This window comes from Aquila chrysaetos, chromosome 17 (assembly GCF_900496995.4).
Source record: "Aquila chrysaetos chrysaetos chromosome 17, bAquChr1.4, whole genome shotgun sequence".
NCBI lineage: Eukaryota > Metazoa > Chordata > Aves > Accipitriformes > Accipitridae > Aquila > Aquila chrysaetos.
In genome coordinates, this window is record NC_044020.1 from 24,516,938 (window position 1) to 24,540,428 (window position 23,491).

At 45.1% G+C, this 23,491-nt stretch overlaps 1 protein-coding gene across 7 annotated transcripts; it reads left to right on the top strand.

The window, feature by feature from the left end:
* Window positions 1–8,302: 8,302 nt before the first annotated feature.
* PTHLH (parathyroid hormone like hormone) lies at window positions 8,303–21,817 on the top strand. 7 transcript variants are annotated; one of them, XM_030041500.2, is made up of 4 exons: window positions 8,303–8,558; window positions 11,163–11,285; window positions 16,870–17,292; window positions 21,315–21,817. In XM_030041500.2, the coding sequence occupies exons 2-4, from the start codon at window positions 11,185–11,187 to the stop codon at window positions 21,322–21,324; spliced, it is 534 nt and encodes a 177-aa protein (XP_029897360.1). In that variant the 5' UTR covers window positions 8,303–8,558; window positions 11,163–11,184; the 3' UTR covers window positions 21,325–21,817. The 7 variants fall into 7 exon arrangements, with proteins under 7 accessions (XP_029897360.1, XP_029897362.1, XP_029897359.1 ...); XM_030041502.2 differs by lacking the exon at window positions 8,303–8,558 and adding an exon at window positions 9,087–9,102; XM_030041499.2 differs by lacking the exon at window positions 8,303–8,558 and adding an exon at window positions 9,877–9,957.
* The last annotated feature ends 1,674 nt before the right edge of the window (window positions 21,818–23,491 follow it).

Here is a 23,491-nt window from a genome sequence, read left to right on the forward strand (position 1 = left end):
TAAGTCCCAAATCTCCTCCTCTATCCACATCCTCATAAACTGTTCAGTTCTCCTGTTCAGCAACACCCTGTTTAAATTCCACATTGTGCTGGGCATTGTGTTTCATTACATTTCTTTATTTGGTCAGTTAGAACCTTATCCAGATGATCGCTCCTCTTTTTCCCCCTTCCCTTTCTTTGGGCTTTACACTGTGCTGTGGTTGAACCCTTCCTTTATGATTATTATGTGTTTGCATTACCATGACAGCTAAGAGCTTAACTATGGACCAAGACCCACAGTATGAGGCCTCCCTAAACATAGAACCTTTATTCACTCTCAAACTGTCTTTAGGATGATGACACATGAAATTGCCTCCATCCAGTTCCATCCCTTATTCCGTCTCTCACTTGTATGGGCTTGAGCTTAAGCTAAACACAGTTAAGATCTCATCTGAGCTCTTCTTCAAACCCATGCTCTTTTTTTACTATTTCTCTGTGTTGATAAGATTCTTATCAAACATGCAGTCCTTTGGGTCCATGGTTATGGATTTTGATTTGAGGGGTCTTTTTAAGGCATTTTGATGCTTCCAACACTTGGCTTATACTCAAATATTTTCCCCTTTCAACATCTCCAGAATGTATCCTGAATAGAAAAGCTTTCACCTGGGTGCTTCAGCCCTGCATCTTAACCCTCAGCCACTGCAAGCTGTTTACCACCTGGTCTGCTCAAAATATTGCCCAAATCATCCTCTTTGTTAGTTATTTCAGTCCTACAATTCATGTCATTCATGGCCTTCTGCTTTCTTCCCCCTTCTTCCCTAAAATGACCAAAAAAAAAAAAAAAAAAAAAGCCCAAAACCAAAACAAACCCCCGACATTTTATCCCTCCCTTTAAGTCCTTTCACAACTGAACTGCACCTTACCCTGGCTGTTCAGTTCTTGCCATATTCCCATCTTCACTCTGCTAGCTCTGCCAGCTTTCCCTGCCTGTTCATCCACATTTACCTCGCCCCCGTCTGTGCTTTCTCCCCTTGTGCCCGTTCCGCCATTGAGCCGCTTCCTTACGCACCTTTGAATTCCACCTGAAGCTTTACTTCTGCCGTGATGTCTACTGCCTTACAGACAGTGGGCTGGACTGGTACAAAGCTAACTGAAATGGATTTGGGTTTATTGTTATCCTGCTTGTCCTCTCCCTGCTTGCCGGTTTCATTTCCCTGTTGCAACTCGTGCTTAAACTGGATTGTTAAGCAGAAGCTGGTTTTGTACCGCAGGACGGTACAGCACCAAACACAGCAGAGAGCCCTTGTGCTCAGTTGCAGCCTATAGATACTATCTATTGTGCAAAAGCTCTGTAGAACTTACATGGGATCTGGGAGGCCACAATGCCTGGTGAAACTTAACAAGACTGTCTTAGCTCAGCTTTTGTGTGTTTATGGAAAAAGGCCCTAAAATTTAACAAAGACGATGTTTTGTGCGTACTTACATGCTCGTTTTTTTTCTCTTTTTTTTTTTTTTTTTTTCAGTAAATGCATTTTGAGACATAACAAGTAAACAGCTTACACAAGCCTGGGCCTGAAGCTGAGCACCTGCAACTTAAATAAGATCATCATTGTTTGAGCAGGGTTTAAATAATTTAGTACAAATTGGCTTTCCTATAGGTGTTGACAAGCACATCATCACTACTTACTAATGAGTACAGGATTCCAGAGGACTGCACAGATATCACACTCCTCCTCAGACTGCGCATGTGTCCCTCGAAACAAAGTATTTCATAAACAAGCACCTGGAGACCTTGATTAAAAGACACCTGCTCTGAAGCTGTTGGGAGGACAGATTGCACAGCGTGCAGATGGCCTTCTCAGCATGGGTTGCTGATATTTCTGATATCTGTAGTCACTGAAATAAAGTTTGTTTCCCTTCCTCCCCCACACAGACCCAACCCTTTATGCTGGCTGGTTTCATGAAAGGAGTTTATGAGTGTGCCCTCAAAGAGGTGGTTGAGGGAGAGTCTGACGCAGCCTGACAGTGACTGCAACCATAGAAATGCTGAGTCTAACAAACCCTGCCTTTGTGACAGGACAGGCTGTTGTTATCACCGATTACCTTTTGGCCTGATACTGCAAAAATAGCGATATTTGGTGAAAAGAGGATAAAGGCATCCCGGGGGTAATTAGTGGTAAGCAGCCATCTGATAAGCCTCACCACCTGTTGCACAATTTTTCCCTATTCATGCCTGTGACTCTGTGGATTGTTGACGAAAAACCAAACAGATTTAATCAGGTCTGACCTCCCCCCCCCCCCCCCCCCCCCCCCCCGAGTCCTGCAAGCTTTTTCTCTCCATACAAGTGGGATTCCTCAATTTTAATGTCAGTTCTTCTGGTCTACTGGTCCTGGCGCAAGGTTCTTGGAGGAGTTTCAGTACTGTGCTTTCAAAGATGGAAAATAATAAAGTGAGGAAGAGCTCTGTCAGGTCTGGGCACACGTGAGGAATTCCTGCAATGACTAGGGTCTGAGAGGGTCTCTGAAAAGGACTGGAACAGCCACATGCCCTGAATGCCTTAACTCTTTGTGGCAAGCCCAGGAGCCTTTTCTGTCTGTGTGTACATGTAATTTCAAAATCGATACATCACTTAGGGCTGGAAGCAAGAAGATTGTCACATTTCCATGCTCAGCTACTGGCCCTTTCCAGAAAGCAACGTCAAGGGGGCACCTTTTGGTTATTTTAGGCATGCTTGTCATACTGCAGGGGCAAGGCTTGTTCAAGAGGGTACACTCAGCCAGACAACAAGTGTAGTACTCTGACAGGACAAAGATGGGAAAACCTGGTAGTCTGCAAAGCAATTGAGAACTTGAAATATTTCCAATAAAATAGAAGCCAACGCCTTGCTGCTATTCTGATCTACAGGTTGAAATGATGACTACAGCCTCCTTTTGTCAAGGCTATGTATTACAACCTTGGATCTCAGTCCTGCCAGCATAGCAACCTACACAGATCCTTCCTAGAGCTGTCCTCAGCCTGCACTAAGTATAGTTTGTTTTGTTTTTACATGCGTTATGACTACAGAGGCCACCCCTGAGTCATACGGGTTGTTCTCAGAAAACTCCCCCATGTGTCATTCCCTCATTTGCCAGCTCAAGAACCTGTATAAGACTCAAGTCACCTCAAGGGCTTGGAAGACGGAGTGATTTCAAAAAATGCAGCAGAACCCAGGAACTCTGACTGTCAATGTCCAGTCCTGCTCAGAGCCAAAACTCTAACTCCTTTTCAATTTTTAGCAGAAAATTAGACCTTGTCACCTTGGCCTGCTAAAGCCAAAAATTGCTTTGCCAACTTTTTGGCACCTTTACGTGTCCATCTCCCACAGCCACTGAAATTTCTTCAAGCATTTGGCAGAAATAAAGTAATCAGTATTCCTAAGAAACAAAACCCAGCTTTTAGAGAGCACCATTGATAGGTCAGACCAAACACAAAAAGTATAGTTTCTGTTTTTAAGAGAGATGAAATCTGGACACGAAGGAGCAATTAACTTAATCTCAGTGTAAGACAAGGTGTTAGAACGATATAAGAAACAGTGTAGTCATCTTGGGATAAACAAATAACAGCTAATATATAATTTTTATAGTTGATCCTTATTTATTTCTTCAGGTTAATTGAATTTCACATTTGACAAGCTAGTAAATTTAGAACCCTAACCTGCAAGGGTTAATTGAAGCTTCTCTAAAAATGTGCTTGCTCACATCTCCTGCTGTCCAAGCTCATTATGCAGCGTGTCATGGGCAACTCTCCGGGCTACATTTCACTACGGATGGCCCATTGGTGGTCATTCCGCTTTGCTTTTTACAGCTTAGGCTTCACACCCTATGGAACACCGTGTTTGAAAAGGTAACCACACTGTGAGATCAAAGAACATTCAACATTTGGAGAAGGGATGGCCATGTAAGATGGTGACCACCATCCAGATAAAGTGAATGAAGAGAATCAGTTTGGCTTCAGTGAGAGCTGGATCAGATCGCATGACTTCTGGGAAAAGTTTAAAGATGCAGTTTGTTCCACCAGGAATTAGGGATATGAAAATGGATAATTAATGTGCTATGAAAGGAGAGAATGCAGGATCATTTTACTTGTATAGGAGCAAAGGAAGGAGCAAAGCACATCTGAGCCAAAGCAGAGGATGCACATAACAGTTCCAGTCATCTCTGTGTTTTAAAACAAACAGCAAGAAGCAGCAAAGTTCCTGGAAGGCAGACTGGAGATTACCAAACCTAATTAGATTAATAAAAACAAAACACATAAACCAAAGATATGTATTTAAGAAACGCTAGCAAATAAAGGCTATGCTCATGGTAGAGCATGTTATGGTACCATGCTGTCCAGATTCACAAGCATGACTTCAAACTTCACACAAACAAGTTATTTCCATCAGCCCTCGTGTGGAAAGGCAGCCTGACTTCTGAGCTGGGAAGTCAAACAAGGCTAGATATGATCCTAGGTGTGACTTTCTCTTGTGTTCCATTTGCCAAAGAAAGAGAAAAAAATCAAACAAAAGTATAACTAAGGAAAGCATACCTTAACCGTACTAGCCCCGTGTGCCCATGGGGAAGGACAGAGCCCTCCTTTTTTCAAAATAATCTGCAAACCTAAAGCTAAAGAAAGTATGTCTTAACCACACTAGCCCTGTGTGCCACCAGAGAAGGAGAATCCCTCCTTTTTCCTAGCACACCACTTTTTTTTTCACAACTTGCAATTCCCTTCCATCTTGTATGATGGCAGTCTGGACTTCTCCTTGGTTAACCAAAAATCCTAGGCTGCTCAGCCTAACTGTTAGATGGGAATTTTTCCTTAAATAAAGGTTCATTTTTCACTCATTGGAAAATATCAATTCATCACAAATCTCATTGGAAAGGTTTTTAGGTCTGAGATGGAACTGAGAGAAGCCAACAGTCCAGGGATTAGGGCTCTGAATCAGAGAAGGGAAGGACTTGAACTCTGGTGTCCCACATCCCAGATGAGTACACTAACCACTAAGCTATTCCAAGGCAGGAGGTGAGTCTGTCTCCTCTCAGAAAAATGTCTAAAGGGCTGGATTTTGTTCCAACATAGCACAAAAACAAATTGCAAAGCTTCTTCCCCCCCCCCCCCCCCCCCTCCTTTAAATTGAATTCTTGTTCTCCAGCCAGCCCAGCTTGGTAATAGTTTTGTGCAAGTTAAATAGACCAGACACGTTTGTTCCTGTTGGTATTTAATAGATATTCAGTCACAAAAAAATGGAACAAAATAAAACAGCCCAATCTATGTTAGGAGATATTTAAAGCTTAAAGTCAAGACCAGACCTAGAGTGAGGTCTTAACAGCTTCAGGTTTCAGAGCACTAACTGAAAATACCGGCAGCGTTGAAAGCATGGTTACTGTTAGCATTCCAAGCGCCACGACCGTTTGGAGCGGGTGTGTTTGTCAGTCTCCCTTCGACGGCGGGGGGGAGTGTCTGAACTAGCTGCCTGTTTCTTTCGGATTCCTTCCCTACGGATTAGGAGTCAAGGTTTGACGAGTAGAAACGGCTATCCCTCAGGAGAAGGCAAGCTCCTCAGGAAGGGGGTCAGACAAGACGTCTCGGCCTTCCTCCACCCCCCCCCCGCCCCGGAGCTTCAGCTCCTCACCGAGCGGGGTCGGGACCGGGACCGGGGCCGGGGCCGGGGCAGGTGGCCGGGGTCCGGAGGAGCGGAGCGGAGCGGAGCGGAGCGGAGGGAGCGGAGCGGAGCGGGCAGCCGGGGCCCGGCGCCACCATGGACAGCTCACTGGGCCCCGCCGCCCCGCCGGAGCCCGCCCCCCGCCCCGCTCCGCTCCGCCACCCGCGCCGCCGCGGGGCCATAGGTAGTAGGGAGAGACTTTTCTGAAGTAACAGCTGACTGACTCTTTGCCCTCCGCTTTGAAGGTTATTCTTCTCGGCGTCTGCTGGATTCTAGGAACCGAGCGGAAGGGTTGGCAAAACCCTCCTTCGGTTCCACACCGCCTTCTTTATTCCGCCCCCCCCCCCCCCGCTTCCTCGAACGCGGTAAATTAAATGCATATTGTCTAAATAAACGGTGCATTGTGAACTTGGGGAACTCCGGCCGCCTCTCGAGTGAGGGACGCAGCTCTGCTCAGCTACTCTATCATTGTTTAATAAAGGAGATTAGCGTGCGCGGATGGTGTGCCGCGAAACCTCTGGGTCTTGCTGATGGGGAGGAAAAAAAAAAAAAAAACGGTTTTCTCTTTCTCCCCAAGCAAACTTTTCACCCGGTTAGACGTCAGACGTGGACTAAGGAGTTTCTCATCCCTGACAGCCACAGGAGAGTCAGAGGTGAGGAAGGCAACCTTTCTGAGAACAGGGGACAGAACTGTGCAACAGGGCTAGGTTGCAGGCAAGAACGAGTATGTGCTAGAAAGTCTGCCTAAATCTGCAAGCAATCGCGTTTGCTACCAGCTGCATAGCAGCCTTGCCCTCGAGACCACCCTGGGAGCTTTGAAAACAACGCTGGGACTTCGCACCTCGCCTGCAGAGGGCTGTGCTCGCTGCCTTTGAACCTTGCCCCATCAGAGGGGTTGTGCAAATCTGAGGGGATTTCTGGTCCTCGCAGGAGGAGTCCAGAAATCGCTGGTCCGCCGCTCCCTTCCCTTCCCCTCCAGGCTCTCAAGCAGTCAGCACGCCTGGTTTTTCGGTTGGGTTTTTGGGTTTTGGGTTTTTTTTTTTTTTTTTTTTTTTTTTTTTTGCTGAACACCATTTTTTCCACCCTGGGAAGACTGGGGAGGTTAAACTCCCCGTCTGAACCGAAGCCCTGGACGAGTGCAACTGAGGTTATAGAAATCCGGGAGGGGAAATGACGAAAATGCTTTATTGTGAATAAAACAAGAGGGAGGAGGGAGAGGCGGAACTTTACAAAGGTGAAGGATGGGAAGTTTGCAGAGCTGAGGATTTAGCCTGTCTCTGAGCACCGGGCGGGGGGGTTAGTCAGTATTTCCTTCTGTCTCTCCCCCATTAGCTGAACCTGTCCCACTTGTCGGCTTTTGTTTCAGGGGAAGGTTTCTCTCCTGAGCGGCTTTTGGGGGGAGCCCTGTCACCCACCCCTGGCCCTATGCCCCGCTCGGGAATTACGTGCCAAACCTGGAACAGGGATTTATCTGCCTAGCCAAGCTCCCAGGTCAACTTCCTCGTAGGAAAGCTGATTTATGCCTGTTTATACGTATGGAAAAAGGAGGCAGAAGCCAAGCGCGGCATCCCTCCAGAATCTCATTGTCTTTGAGGCGGCAAGAGGGGAGAAAGGGGAGAGAGAAAACCTAAAATGATAAGGCAAACACAGGGGTTTGCTTCACCTCCCTGCCCCTGAAACCTTTTCCAGCTCCGATAAAACGCCCGGTCCCTCCGTGCATCCCGGCTGGGAAACCAACCGAACGCTTCGCCTTGGCGGGGAGCCCTGCTGTAACCGAGGCCCCGGCAGGTGAAACCCGACCAAAAATTGTGGTTTTTCTTCGCTCCTAGACACGGGAACAGCCGTGCCCGGGGGTGCCCCATAAGCGGAGCGATGCTTTGGTACAGGTGTGGGGACGGGAATCGCGCCGGACGGCGCGATTCCCGTCCCCACACCTGTACCAAAGCATCGCTCCGCCGGTCCTTCCTCCCGTCCAGCCTCATCCTCTCCCACCCCCAACCTCCCTTCCCCGAGGCCAGGGGACACCCGGAGCTGGCAGGGAGGAACAACCGGGGTCGACGGGGTGAGATGCTGCAGGTGGCGGTGGGTCCCTCCCGGGTGAGCATCCCCCGCTCCGCGCAACCCGCCGGGCTCCATCCTGCGGGAAAGGGGGTTTAATCCCTGAAAAAGGGGATTCCCCCCCCCCCCCCTCCTCGTCCTGCTACAGAGGAGGGCTCAGGCTTGCGGTGAGGCTAGGTACCAGGAGGAGTTTGCTCACGGGTTAAGCATTTGTGTAGGTGGCAGGAGAAAAAACGCTGCGCCGGTTGTTGCAGATGACAGTCTTCAGGCGGGGGGGAGGGGGGGGGGAAGAGGGGGGGCATGGTATCATGGTATGATAGTAAGTCTCCTAAACGGGTTTGGCATTGCTCAGTTCCTGCCATATTAGCAAAGCCATAGTTGGGTTGTATTTTTTTTTTCTCTCTCTCTCTCTCTCTTTTTTTTTTTTTTTTTTTCCCAAGCCCACTGAGGCAGAGATGAGGCAAACTCAGCCATAGGAAGGTGGTTAGTGATGTCACAAGTTTGGTCTTTTCAATAAAAGCAATGGAGAAGGGTCTCCCTCACTATATATATATTAGGAGAAGCTTCTGTTCTTCATAATAAAAAGAGCAGCAAGGGAGAAAAGCACCTGCTTTTAACACCCTTTATTTAGCACTACTCCTCTGTTGCAGGCAGAATAAGAACTCTGTAGGGCTGGATTTCTTTTGAAAAGTATTACCTTTTTTTTGATTTATTTCACTTCTTTTTTTTCTTTTTCTTAAGGATAGAACATAGTTTTGGAAGCGATTGCTGAGAAGATCAACCACTGTTGGCCAGGGTGATCTCTGAGAGGCACAGAGGGCTGTAACTCAAGGAAAAGGTGAAGTAATAAATTGTGAAGAAACTTCAGTATTCCAAGTTTATAAAGGCTATTTATTTTTCCTGAGTCTGTAAGGGTTGGGGTGGGTTTTTTAATTTATTTATTTCTGGGGGAAAGGAAATTCTAAAAATATTTGATGGACGTTTTACCTTTAACGTGAGCACTAGACCTGTGAGTGTGTGGGGGCTGTTTTCAGGGGATCTCACAATTATTTTTAATTAGTCGAAAGGGCAGTGCAAATCAAAGAAGCCTATTAGCTATACATTTTAATTTATAGCCTACCAGGTGTTCAGGGAATTTATTTACAGCATAAACGATTTAATGTTTTCAGCATGATTTCTATTTCAGCTCTTATGTTTTCAGTTTTATTTGCCTGTGTGGTATGAAATTTGGCTAGGGAGCTGGGCTTTTTAAATCGTGGCAGCAAGTGTCGTTTAACGTAAAATAACCTGCAGGTAGAAAAAAACGGTTTGCTTTGCACTAAACTTTCTCCAGAAAGCGTTCCTTACTACAAGGAGAGGGTGAGAAGGAGCAACCAGCCTCGGTGGGTTGTTTTTTTTTGTTGTTGTTGTTGCGACTTGCGAGGAGGGTGTTGGGAAAGCATTTGCTGGAAACCAGGCTGTCAGTAGCAGAAACCAGCGACCCCTCCGTACCTGGGGGAGAAGGGGGGCAGCGGCCGTGCCCGCCGGCACCTCTCCCCGGGGAGGCTTCAGCGGGGCGCGGAGCGGAGGCTGCGCGGCCGCGGAGGGACGAGGGTTCCCGGGATGCTAACGGGACGGAGCCGGCGTCCCCAGGTGTTCCTTGCTGCCCTCCTGGGCAGGACCACAGCCTGCGGGAGAGCCCATCCTCCGTATTTCCCTTTGGAAGAGCCGCCCGGGGGAGTGGGGGGGCCAAGGGGCTCACCAATCCTCCCCCCCCCGAGGCTGTCTCCTTCGTTATAGCCGGGGGCACTTTCTTGCGCCAGCAGGCCGTATAAAGGGGCGGATTGTGTTACCTTTGGTTTTCACATCAGTGTTGTCCTGTGATGGAAAAATTTGGTCCCTCCATCGGGGGGGGGGGGGGGCCGAGCTCCCGCCGCTGTCCCCCCCCCCCCCCGCAGCCCCGCACCGCTGCCCGCCGCGCCCGGCAGCGCAACCTGACACAGATTCTTTGCAACGCCCTGGCCGGCTTGACGGAGGGCAAAGTGGAAGGCGAAAGAGGGAGAGGAGGAGGAGGAGGAGGAGGAGAAAACTTTCCACTAATTTACTTTTTTGGCCGGGAGCGCCTGTGTTCATAGACTGCGAGTCCTTCCCCCAGCCCTCCCCCTTAGCCCCCCCCCCCCCCCCCCCCTTTACTAGCCTACAATTAACATCATTAGGAATCAACCCTCCAGCTAATAGGGGCACCGCGACGAACAACGGTAGGTGTGTGAAAGGAAAGGCGGCAAAGCTCCCAGGTTGGGCTTTGGGGGCTTGAGCTACAAAGTGCCCCCTCTGATGGGGGGGGATTGCCCTTGTCCCCGTGCTGCGGCGGGGGAGGCGCTGACCCGGGGGGTAAACACAAAAAGGGAGAGGTGGAAGAGGGGGGGAAGCAGAGGGGAACCCGGCTGCAGAAGATGCGAAGAGCTTGGCCGGAGTCCTCAGGGTCTGCTGAGTGCATGTGCTGTCGGGTGTTTCCCTTTCTTCGCTCCTTTTTTGATCCCGGTCCCGGGAAGCGCTGATTTCTCGTCTCCTTTTTGGCCGTGGGTATCCCGCCCGGGCTCTCGCTCTCTCCGCACATGTTCCTCGGGCGCCATCTCTTTGCAAAGCCCTCCGTCCCTCCCGCAGGGTTCCCAGAGCCTGCCGCGGAGCGTGTGAACATCGCAGGCTCCAGCCCAAACCAACCTGCGGAGCCCAACATGCTTCCCAGCCCCTGAACCTCCCCGGGCTCTTAGACCTCTCGGGCTCGTCAGCCTGGCAGCGCTCTTTGCTGGAGTTCCCTGTCCTTGTCACAGTTGGGGACCCAACTTTCTGGAAGCAGAGGACGTGAACCTGGCTTTTTTTTTTTTTTTTTTTTATTCCAGAGGTATACTTAAAGACAGATGGATAGATGCATTCCCCTCCCCCACCCCCTCCTCCTGAATCTCCGTGTGTGTGTGTGTGTGTGTTTACAGAGAAGAGGGTAGCTGAGCTGACTTTTGGGAATCTTTCCTTATCTGCAAAGAGGGCTTCTCCTGTAACAGAAAGCCCTGAGGCAGCGGCTTAGCGGACTAGAGCTGAACGGGGCTCAGGGAGACAAATGGACGCGCTCTCTAACCCGATTCAAATAGGAGCTAGATGATTTTTCTTTTTTTTTTTTTTTTTTTTTTTAAACTAATATTGAGAGATATCTTGCCTCCGGGCAGCGAGAGGCAGAGAGAGAGAGAGAGGGAGGGAGGGAGGGAAGGAGGGAGGGAGGGAGAGAGAGGCAGACAGCAAGGAAGGGAGAGAGACGGAGCGAAGTTTGGAAGAAGTGAGCGGCTGCCGAGAGCTCCCAAAGTTTGTTTTTCCTTCCCAGCCTGGGAGCTGGGAGAGCCCAAAGCGGGGACTGCTTGAGGACGGCGCTGGCGCATGTGTCCCTCGGGACTGATCTCCCTTTTCCTTGCAGGTTTTAAGACCCGGCGGATACAATGTTCACTAAACTCTTCCAGCACTGGAGTTTCGCAGTGTTTCTCCTGAGTTATTCCGTGCCCTCTTACGGGAGATCAGTAGAAGGGATCAGCCGCAGACTGTGAGTTTCGCTTTTTTTTTTTATTTATTTTTTTTAATTATTCCCCCCCCCCCTCGTTTCGGTGACGGTGCGGGTGGGGAGGGGGGCGGCCGGACAACACCCCCCCTCCCCTCCCCTGGCCGGCTCTGTGGCAGAGCGACTCCGGTTTACCTGCCCCAGGTGCTCACCGGTGGTGCCTAAGCCATAAGGCAAAAGGGCTTTGGAGCAGGGAAAAGGCAGCTTTTCAGCTGCCTGACCTTACATAGCTTTTGGGAAGGAGATGTTAAAGCTGAGGGTCTCTTCTGCCGAGGGGAGAAGCGATGCAGCTTTAGGCTTGTCCGGCATGTGCTAGTGCCCGGGCACCTTACTGCGCCCAGGGAGGCTCCTGGTAGGGAGCATCCCGTTTTATCAAACTGCTGTATGTCGCACTAAATGACATAGTCTTCTTCGGCACTGGCATGGTGCCAATATTGATAAGGGTAGGGGAAACATGCAGTAGCGAGGGCTGTCGTGAAACTGAAGTACCGAACCATTCCTTTGGATTTCTGCCACTTCAGGGAAAAAAAAAAAAAAATTTCCAAAGGGAGTCCAGTGTCTGACTTGAGGCAGAAGCATATTTTTTGATAAATGATAATGTAACTTAAGAGAGTCTGTTCAGGAAATGACCTTTTTGCTCCTTCCAAAATAATCACCGTGGTTTATACTAATCCCCCTACGCAAAGTGCAGAAGAGAAGCCACTGGGCTGATGTAGGAGCAGCTGTCTCACACATCTAACTCACTGGCTTTCACTGGACTTGCATCAGATTTTCTAAGGAAGAAACACCTCAGTCATACTGTGGAGGGCTGTATTGTTACCAAGTTCAAAAGGAAATCAGGTTGGAGAAAGAGGGTTGGAAAATCCAATCACAGCTTATAGGGAAACATGACACAGCAAACAGTTTCAGATGGGTTTCCTTTTAAATGTTTTATTACATACATAAGGACAAGATCTCCAAATAGTACTTCCTCTGCCATTTAAGCAACAAAAAAAATCCCCCAGGTGAAGTGACTTCAGACACACCTAAATTTTGGCACCAGGCAGACAGCTATTACAAATCTCCTACAGCAAATTGTGTAGAACATGTTATTGCTGATAATGCTACAGTGTACTCTTCCCAGTTCATTAACGTTTAGCTGGTTTGTATTCCTGCAAGCTATTGTTGAGCTATTTCTTCCATTTGAGACCATTTTCTTCTCTTTGCATATAGAGGAACCAAACTTTAGTTTCAGAAATAAAAAAAAAAGAAAATAATTGAAGTACAGTCAAATGCTGTTATTTTCTTGGCTAGGAAACCCTGAACTGGATCTAAGCCAAATTTGTTTTTTAAAAAAGTTAGATTTGCTAAGAAATACTACCTCGCTTTTTGAAGTTAGCGTTGTTTTAACACTTGTTTTTAAAGGTCAGGATTAGAGGTCTTCCCAACATCCCCATTCTGCCCTGACAGGGTGGAAAAAAGCGGAAGCTAAACAGTCCAAATGCGTTTCTTAGCTCCCTCTTTGCTATGGCATGTAAAACACACACAAGAAATGGTCAGCTGTCAGTTAGTGGCATTCACGTAGTTTTGTTTGTGGGTACAGCACAAACACAGACACCACACTCAAACATGTGTCCTGTTTTAATATCACCACAAACCATTCCTAGAGTTAATGGTTAATAAGTCACTTAAGCCTAGAGATATTTTTTTTCAGTCAAAGGCTTAAACCAGTAACGGATGAAAATACTGAAGCACATTATTATAGCCATGCAAAAATAATCAAAATGACAGAGGCCTGGTTCTACAGACTTTACTGAGGCAAATCTCCCATGGAAAGCAATAGCAAATTGTCCCAAGAAAAGATTGCCAGACATATTATTTGTTATAGAAATGCTTTAGCTGCTAGAGAACTTCTGAGAAACCCAGTAATGCCTCAAAGTGAAATTAGATATTTTTATCAGCGTGCCCAGACACTGTAGCATCGTGTCCCCAGATCTATTCAAAATATTTTTCCTAACCCTGAGATAGGTTGAGCAGCTTTCACTCCCTTTGGAGCCAGTGGCAAGGGCACTCAGTCCTGCAAAATCCAGACAGAGAGCTGACTGAATCCTTTCTAGTTAGTTTGCTGACCTTACGATTGGACCCAATGTGAATAGTCAGGGATAATAACGGTTAAATAAGAGCAACTCTCTGAGACAGAAAGTTGTCACTTGAAGAATGTTGGCTCTCAGCGACGCTAGATATCTAGGGGAAAAAAAATGAAGAAGGAATGTGCCTAAAAAGAACAGCTTATCTGGAAGTACATGAAGTCAGGATAGTCACAAGTCATGGATTTCTACTGTTTTCCCCATAATGAGACATTAAGTCTCCTATGTGCATAGGGTACTTGGATACGGTAATTAGTTTGGACACTCCAGTCAAATACAAACCATCAACATCCTTCTCAAAAAAGTGCCTACCACATGTAAGCTTAGCATTTACTGCACTTGGTTTGGGTACAGACTCTTTTTCCTTGAACGAGAGGTGTATTTTATAGAAGGATGGAAGGGACCTCTAGTGGGTCATCTTAACCCTAACAGCCTAATATTTTTTTACATATTGTACCCAATATGTGAATGCAATCATTCCAGTTTCCATTGCCTTCCTACTCTGTGTGTGTGGGTGAGATATTGTTGATATCTCCATTATGAAGCACTTCTTACATCAGCCTTCTTGGGCAAGGATTTTTCCCTGATTTACAAACATAGGAGTTTGAATAACTGAGGCAGAAGGTCAAAGAGATATGTATCTACCACATCTTCTTTGGTTTAAGGAGATTTTTGATCTAGAGCATACAAAGGAAGTCAGTAGGCAAAATGTAATCCTTAAGTCTGGCTGAGTAATAAAAGTCACGTGAAATGTAACACTACGTAATGTTATACAATCATCTGGAAGAGCAGAATGTTATTTGGGGCCAGACTCGATGCTAAATATCATACAGACATTTAAACAAAAACCCACCCTCTTTGGCACGCTAACCCTTCACACGTCAATCCCTGCATTATTTTGGAAATGCATACTCACTCAAGATGCAGATCTTGTAATGCTCTTTGACTGCCTTGTGTGTACTGGAACCAAATCTTTAGGTTTCAGCTCTGTAAAATGGAATAGCTTTTCAATCAAGAGTACTTTAATAACAGGCTTTAGAGATTCAAGATTTTGTCACAGTGGGTAAATTGACCAAATACACATTACAGGATTAAGGCAGCTTTAGGTTGTCTGTGATAAAAGGAATTAGTCTTGGTAGTTTACAAGAGGCAGTAGGAAAGCTTTGCTCATCACATGAGACATACTGTTTTAGATTCAGTAAAGCACTGAGATTTTGTATGCTTTTTTATAAACTGGAAGAGTGAAAGGAGAACTGCATTTCCCATGCAAATGTCCTGGGAAAATAGATTACTGAAGCTAGGAATGTAACGTGAGCTACAACGGACAGCTTGACAAGCAGCACAGAAGTATGCCACTCAGAGGAGTCCAAGGTGCTAGTTTTATTAGCGTACTTGCAAATCAGACTGCCCTTAATGAGAAGGTTGTTAGAGATGGCTATTGGAGAGCTTCAGGGAGTGCACAGGTCAATAAAATTCTCCTGGGGGAGATCTTGAGCTTGTGTTAATGGTCACAGCTGCACTGAAGAGAAAAACAATATGGGTTCAGCTCAGTATTATCACATTGCATCTTTGCTTAGGGACACTGAGTTGAAGGGCATAAAAAATTTGCCCTAAAGCCTGAAGTCATCCAAAACTGATTTGGGGACACTTAAAACATAGACAATGTCTGGTCAAATGTGTGCTCACAAACCTGAGTATATCTAGGCCTGATTTTGAGCAAGTATCCCTACTGTATGACTTAATGCAAAATCAACAGTCATCTTTCCGTCTCATTGTAGAACGGGGGAAAGCTGCTGTTTGAATTTTACACTGAGTAATAGAGATGTAGTATCACTTGAACCCATCGCTTGAACCCAATACACAAAAAGTGCAGCTCTACAAAGACAAAAAGTGAAGGGGATGCTCTTAAACCAATGCTACTTGAAGCTGCCAATTTCACATAGCTCTACTGTTGATCAAATCACAAAACTCAAGAGTCTGGCTGAAGGGACTGAGAAAGATAAAGTGCAGAACACTCCCAATCATTTAGCTTACTAACTTTGTCCACCACATTTTGAAACCTGGTAACGTAGCAGGATAATTAGGGATGGGACGGAAGGAAGGAATATTCACTCACAGTTATTTGTCTTCTCCCATTTCACCCATATGCAGCAACAACTCCTTATCCAGCTAACTGACCAAATGATTATACGACAGGCAAGGCAGTGAATTAATTTTCTTTGGCCAGTAAGAATTCAGTCACATGCAGTACCCTGATGCAAGATGAGAGGATACATAGCCAATCTCTGCACACGGAAGTAGGGCAATTGGAAGGATAAACTGTATTATAGCATTCATGGGAACATAGCTAAAATCCCAGCTTGCGCTCTTTCTGTGGTTCACAGTGCAGCTGTGTGTTTATCCCACATCAAGGAAAAAGCATGTATTTTCTCACGGATATTTATTATCCAGGTGCCACTTGTATCTTCTTTCCTCAGCCATTTCATACCTTCTTTGCCAGTACGACATCTCTAAAAGACAGCTAGCTAACCAGCTCCCAGTTCCTCGAAAACAAGACAGAGGTTAGTGAACCAAAAGGTCATGAACTCTGGAGAAGTACCAGAGACCCACACAAACAAACCAGGATGCTCTTGAAGAAGATCCCGTGAAAAGGGCTAATGTAAAACTCAGAGAGCACAGCAGACAAGAAATTTGGCCCCAAAAGATCATGCTTAAAGGAATACTGGAAAGACATCTAAAACTATAATTAGACACAAGTGGCCAAGCAGTAAAATCAACAGGAGCAGCTGAGGCTCATCTCTGCTGATGCTCAGGCTGCCTCTCTGGATAGCTCATTATGGACTGAAGTGCCTATGTCTTAGGCACCCGAATTCAAACATTTTTCCATTACGCTCCTGCAAATGCACTTATTTAAATTTAGAAATGAAATGCACTTTTATGTACTTATTTATGTTTTTGAAGTACATGACTGAGCAGAAGAAAATTATTAGAATGATGCTGTATAAACACTGCTTCCGGCTTCAATACAAGTACTTGTTATTCCCTCTGTTGCTTGACTGCAGTGCTCCATTATCTGACCCTTTATTTTTCCTATCTCTGACAACTGCCTTCCTGCTTTTACTGCCTGAAGTGTGATATATTAAGAGTTGTAATGCTTTCCTAGAACAGAGCGGTGACTAATCCCGCTCCAGGTCCAGTGGTGTGTGATCGGTCAGCTGAGAATTATTACCCGCTTAGGTCTTTCCCTTCTCTGTAGGGAGCAGCTACTCTGAGAAGGAGGACTTGCTCCAGCAGTCTGACTTAACTGGATGTCTCCAAGCCTGAGAGCTGGTACACAGTCACTGTGGCCACCACTACCAGAGGAAAGAGAAGCTCTGCCAAGTACTGGGCAATAACCAGTTCCTAAATGGTTTTTTTCCCCCTCCTCTCTTCTCTTTCTTTAGCAAACGGGCTGTATCGGAGCACCAGCTATTGCATGACAAGGGCAAGTCAATCCAAGACTTACGAAGAAGAATATTCCTTCAAAATTTAATTGAAGGTGTCAACACTGCAGAAATCCGTGCAACTTCAGAGGTTTCACCTAACCCTAAGCCTGCTACCAACACGAAGAACTACCCTGTCCGATTTGGTAGTGAAGATGAGGGCAGATACCTAACTCAGGAGACAAACAAATCACAGACCTACAAGGAGCAGCCCCTGAAGGTATCGGGGAAGAAAAAGAAAGCAAAGCCTGGAAAACGTAAGGAACAAGAGAAGAAAAAGAGGCGAGCCCGCTCGGCTTGGCTAAATTCTGGCATGTATGGCAGCAGCGTGACCGAGAGCCCACTCTTGGACAACTCTGTTACTACACATCATCACACTTTAAGGTAATTCTGCTATATCCTTTTGCAGGGAGGCATACCATATATTTACTGAGCTTCTTATCCTTCGGTGTGAGAGGCCAAGGCCTTACTCAAACCTGGAGTAATAGTATACCTTTATGCTCATAACTGGGCAGTGGCTTTTCAAGCAGTGCACAGTCTCAGGGTGCTTTCTGGAGGTAAGTACCCTTTCCACTTTGTACTAGTGACAAAGTCTTTCTTTCCTATGACAAACAATTCAAGTAAACCACTTATTTCCAAAATGAGCTTCCTGAAGCTGAGTGAGTAGTAAGTAAAGCTGTTTCTGCAAAAAGAAAGCACATCATAGACATTAAAATTTCCTTTCCTGTTTTAACCGTAGTGTCTCTCATGTCAGATCTTGGTCCCACACTTGGGCCTCAGCAGATTGAAAGCTTTGAGTTTTATTTAAGGCTCTGCATCTATAAAATGGCGAAGTTTTCTTTCCTCCCTCTCAACGCCTCCCTTTTTTGGCAACTTTCCTACCCTTACTTTACAGTTTTTCATTTTACTGTTTAACCTTAGGGGAGAACACGGAAAATTTCTCTCTTAGTAATATCTGCAAACAACGCAGACCAGCCTTTCGCCATAAAATTTTCCCTGCCATTAGGACTTTTTAATTCAGCTCCATCTTTTTGCCAGCTCGTGAAACAATGACGTTGCTGCTGAAAAATGTTGAGCATTGCTTTTGGAGAGAGACGTGCTTCCCTCATGTATGACAATGAAGGGTTTTCAGGGCAGTGGCGAGCTGGAGACTTCAGCTTAGGTGTCCCAAGCGACTCGTCCGCTCGCAGCCATCTCAGCTTGAGTGGAAGCCTGCACACTTGCAGACAAAGCCAAGGAGTCCACTCCTCAGTTCTCCTCAAATGTTTGCATTTTCAACAGCAAAACACCCACCCTTTTCTCTCCTCCTCCCCTTCACTTTGGCAGAATAGAGACATAAGAGAAGTGCCACTTGCTCACAGTAAATCCCTCAGAAAGAGACGCCAGCTGTGGGATTTACTAAAATCCAGTCTTGGGTTAAGCTTTACAGGCCGCAGTTTGCAACGTGCTCCATCGCCTCAACTTCTGCTGGCATCTACAGGAGTTACCGGCATTTGGGGCTAGGCGTTCAGTGTCCCGGGTCATAAACCAGTTAGCATGGCTGTAGCAGTTAGTAGTGAAGTAAGAGAGGCCGGTTTGCCTTAGTGCCTTAGGAAAGACATGCTCTGGGACTCCGGTCAGGAGACGCCTGATGTTTCAAGATGTTAAGGAACTGCGGTGGCCAATAACTAACACCTGTCTTGGACGCGCAGAAATCTTGAACGTAGGGAAAAGACATCCTAGGGCATTTCGACTGTCTTTTCTTTTTCTTACTACTCTGTCTTTGGTTTTATATCCAATGGGATGTGTAAAAGAATTACAGGTACAACCCTGTTGATTCTCCCAGTTCTGCCTTTCTGTTTCGAGTATGGTTGGATGGCTGAAGGCAGTCAGCTTTACCGTGGAGTCCAGACTGCTGAGGGCAGTCCTGCTTTACCTTACTGATATTATTGCCCAAGATGCAGTATTTCTGCAGGGCAAGAAGCAGATTCCTAAAGAAGACCTATATTTTAGGTGCTTAATTGAAGATGATTAAACAAAGAGGAGCCATAAAACAGGAAAATGAAATTCCTCCTTCACAAGTACAGAGCATAATATGCTGGTTCAGCTCTTAAGAAACTGCTAGTATACGAGCTTGTCGTTATCCCAGTAGGCTGGCAAAAGATATACTTTCTAAATTTTAAATGAAAGCAAGTCCTAACTCCCTGACATGTACTTTAGATAAGGGGAGTCAGGTTCCATGCAGTTGTCTGTGCGGTTGTTGACATAGGGTGGGCAAGCACAGTTTTAGATGGAGGGATGACCACATCTGAGTGAGGTTGATTCCTCAGCCGCACTGAGCTGAATCAGGGACTTCTATGCTGTCTGCTGGTGCGGGCCAAGGAAGGTGTGCGCAGACAGGATTTCCATATGCTACACCAGTAGAAGCTGCTTTTGCAGCACCCCTAAGGCTAGCTGCAGCTTAGGAAAAGCGTCATTACAGTGAAGAAGTGGATATGCATAATGCAGCAGGGTGAATGTCAAGGAATTGCAAAGATAAACTTTAAGGGTGCTTTCCACTGTATCTTTGTGCTTCTTTTCATCTCAACGCACTGAATTGAAATCCTCATGCCAGTTCCCTCCACCCAATCTTGATCCCAAAATTTTGGGTTTAGGTCAGAAAAAAGGCCCAAAAGAATGTGCTCGCTAGATCTTTTGACTTACTACAGAAGTATCTCACAAAAGAAGCCAATCTTGCAAAATCTGGGACCAGATCACAGAAAGCAGCTTGCAAGTAGTCATTAGTATAGAGCCCATTGTCAAGATGTGGCTTAGCTTAAACTCTAAAACAAAGCCTAAAATCCAAGCCAAATTGAAAATATCATCCTTTTAAAAAAAGGCCTGTGTAGTGGAGACACACATATACAGTCATGCTGTATGAATTGTGTGCCATCATTATACATATTGTAATATAGCCTGGATACACCCTAATATTACTAGTTAATTATTAAGGAGCTTCATCCTAGTATTTCCATTCCAGGCACTTAAAAAATTCTTTCTCATGGACATCCCAGCTGTATTCCCATTCTGCTTCAATTAAGCTGTTATTACCTAATTTCCTAAGAAACCTTTCAAATGAGAAAACTCCCTAATGCTAAATGTAGTCTCACTTTCAATGTGCACATAAAACCCCCCCGTCTTAAACTCTCAAGGATTTGCTTTTTTTTTTTTTGCGTCTCACGCCCACGCATGTCTGCCATGTGGAATGCTACCCACAGCTTCGGTGATCAGTCCAGCAACAGAGTGAATCCCGCTCCATCCTATAGCTTCGCATTCCACCCTATAGCTGTTTCCCAGGGAACTAACGTGCATTACAGAAATGTGCCGTTCACAGGGACAGAAGGGAAAAAAGCCCAACCCTTCAGCATTTCCTGCAGCACCGCTAAGAAGTAACTTAAAATAATATTGTAGTATAAGTAATATACTGACAGGGTAGGAGCAGGCTCTGCTTTTGTTCTCATGTCTTCACGAGGAAGGGAGGAGTAGAGCACTCGCACCAGGCTGCCAGCATCCCTTAGAAAACTCCCAAATCTTAGGACTGTACACAGCTGACTGTTTCAGCTTGGACTGAATGCAACAGGAGCCAGAGCTTAACATGATGAGATGCTCATTTTCTTTCAGGACCAAGCTCTTTGGCTCACAGAGGGAAAGTTTCAGGATTATAGTCTTTTCATTCAATCAAGCATCTAAAGAGACGTGCTATCAAGGCTCTGTTCACTTCAAGACCTGAGCAGCCTTTACTGCATAAGCACTGTATATACTCATGTACATGACACCACAGAAATATATACCTCTGAGATGAACAGACACCTTGTCTAACAGGTGGTCTAACAGTGGGAAAGGTAGACCAAATAAGCCCCGTGGGACTGTTTTAATCAGAAGCCTGGCATCACAGCCAAGCGGTTAACGCAGCAGGGGCATGATTGCCACAGTATTCAATAAGGACTTTCTTTTTCTTATCTTCAAAACCAATTTCTCATTTTTCCAGCTGTACTTTGTTCTTTTTAGCACTTGGCATATTTATTATAGGTTGATGATACAATTTTTCTACCTGTAGCACTCGGGAATCTTCTTGCAGAAGGCTCTAAAGAAAACTAAAGCCCCTTCCTATTTCTCTGAGTGTACAGTATAGTGGAATAGATGGACTCAGTGTTGTGACAAACTGCAGGTCTTCATACTGCTAGCTGAGTTGCCCTGAAGAAAATATAGTAGAGGTCTTGAAAAGATGTCTAAAACTGTAGCATTGTTATACAAGTCCTATTATTGCAAATGTTTACTAGCAAGGCATACTCGTTATAGTCTGTGGCACTCTTGCTATTAATTTTATGTCCATGTATTTGAAGTGAAAATTAATTTTTCTATTTTTTCTGTCCTTTTTTTCTTTGCAGGAGGCGCTGACATTTTCAGCAAGAGATTTTTGGAAGACGTATTGCAGTATTCTGTAATAGTGAACATATGGGAAGTATTAAAATATTTATTACCTGTAAATATTGTAAATGCTCAGAATAAAACCTTTTCCCCCCCATTGCTCTCTGAAACTGCACATTCGGTTATTGTGAATTTTCCTTTTTTTTTTTTTTTTTTTTTTTTTTTTTGGCTAAGGCTAAGACAATTATTATTGTCACATTTACCATAATTTATTTTGTTGACTGGTGTATTTATTTTGTGAACGTATCTTGGTGCTGCTGACTTTCTATATTTTTTGTAACATAATGCACTTTAGATATACATATCGAGTACATTGATAACTGACATAAAATGTTCCTGTCTTGTGGTTGACTTCAATGAATGCCTACATACAGTTGTTCAAACTGATTTTCCTTTGTGCATGTATAATAGCAGTATTTTAAAATTTGTAAAGAATGTCTAATAAAATATAATCTAATTAAATCATAACTCAGAAGGATGTGTCCTTTAGGAATCTCAAGAGCAGGAGCGTTATTTTTTTCTTTACTACATTTGAAAATCGGTTTAAATTTAATGTGTTTACATTGGTTCAAACTCCCACATTTTCACATTAGCTTTTACTTAAAAATCACTCAGAACATATTTTGTTCCAGTGCTCTATTTCAAGTCAGCTAAGTTGCTGAACAACCTGGGGGTACTGTCATGTAGCTCAGAGCCCGCTGCAGGAAAGCACGATTCCCAACCCTTCCAGCCTCCAGCCCTGCAAAGGCTGAAGCGTTACAATCTCCAAGTGAGAGGATGTGAAAAGCAGCCCCAGGGGATGCATCGCTTACTACACTCTTGGAAGGTGCTCACATGTCACACCCTGTAGTCTTGTTCAAAAATAGACAGATGCTCAGTGTCCTCGGCTCCCACCAACTTTACTCAAAGATGCAAATGTCTACCACATGAGTAGAGTCTCAGCTCTGTAGTTTGGGACCACCTTATGTTAATGTGAGGAGGGGGGGGAAGAGTGTTTCCTGGGTGAATATACAAAGGAAAGAAGAAATGGAAACTGCAGTAGGTGACACATCACTAGGTACTGTTGCATTTCTTGAATAACTTTTCCCCTCTCCCACCAGAAAGATGCTTCACACAGCTCTGATTCCAAAAAACATCTGCATTAATTTTACTTCTGCCTTATACCCATAGATAATTGCAGTTAGGGGGGAGACCACCTTCATTACTTCATGGCCAGTGGCTGAAGAAAACAACAGAAAAAAATTATGATCTATCCCTTTTTTTAAAGTGAACATGAGTCCTGCTTCCTATCCCTTTCGCTACCACCCACACGTTAATCACAGCAGCTGCTGTGGGGGCAACCTGAATAAAGGAGATTGTTTCACGGAGATATCCATACTTTGTAAAATCCTACTGAATTTCCTCTGTCTCACTCCTTTAACATCAGCAACAACAGAAAAATGCAAGCGTGGAAAAATAAATTACAAATCCTGGGAATTTTAAGATAGTTCTTGTAATTGTTGCTCCATTCTGTAGTTGCCAAGCTTTTCTTTTTTATTCTTCTTTCCTTTTTTTTAAGTGCCATCTTTTTCCATTGCCAAAGTACAGCCATCATATAATATAAAACAGATGTATTTCTGCTCTCTACCCAATCTTGCAGAAAATTACCTCCAAGAAAGCACTAAAAGTAAGAGAACTTGAGAAAAACTTACCCATCCTCCCCCATCCGAAGTGTGAAATTCAGCGCTTCATTATGTCCAGTTAATTACTACAGCCACAAATCACACGCGTATTGTTTCCTTTTCAAATGAAAAATATTATACATAATGAAATGTAGCACAGCTTTGGGGTTGCATTAAAGAAAGAAGGCATGGTTCGTGCACATTTTCAGCTTGGCCTTCTTGCACATCCTGCCTATTTATAGTATCCAGCTAATGCTCGCATTTATACAACTGAAGTTAACTGCAATATATTCAGAAGATGATTTTGTATCTCAGGATTACTAGCATATCCCAGCTGGAACTAAAACCTAAAGCTATGGTGGGCAGAGGCAATTTATCTTCGTCAGAAAGGATGAACCTCGGCAGACAGGGGGACCAAAAAGCATAAAAAAATCCCATACACCCAAATGCTAAACCTTGGCTCTGTAGAACTGGCC

Bases quoted from the DNA above. Each gene is read 5' to 3' on its own strand.
- PTHLH (XM_030041500.2), top strand. From the start codon at position 11,185: ATGTTCACTAAACTCTTCCAGCACTGGAGTTTCGCAGTGTTTCTCCTG. The intron at 11,286-16,869 runs GTGAGTTTCGCT...CTCTTTCTTTAG, and splicing joins GAAGGGATCAGCCGCAGACT to CAAACGGGCTGTATCGGAGC.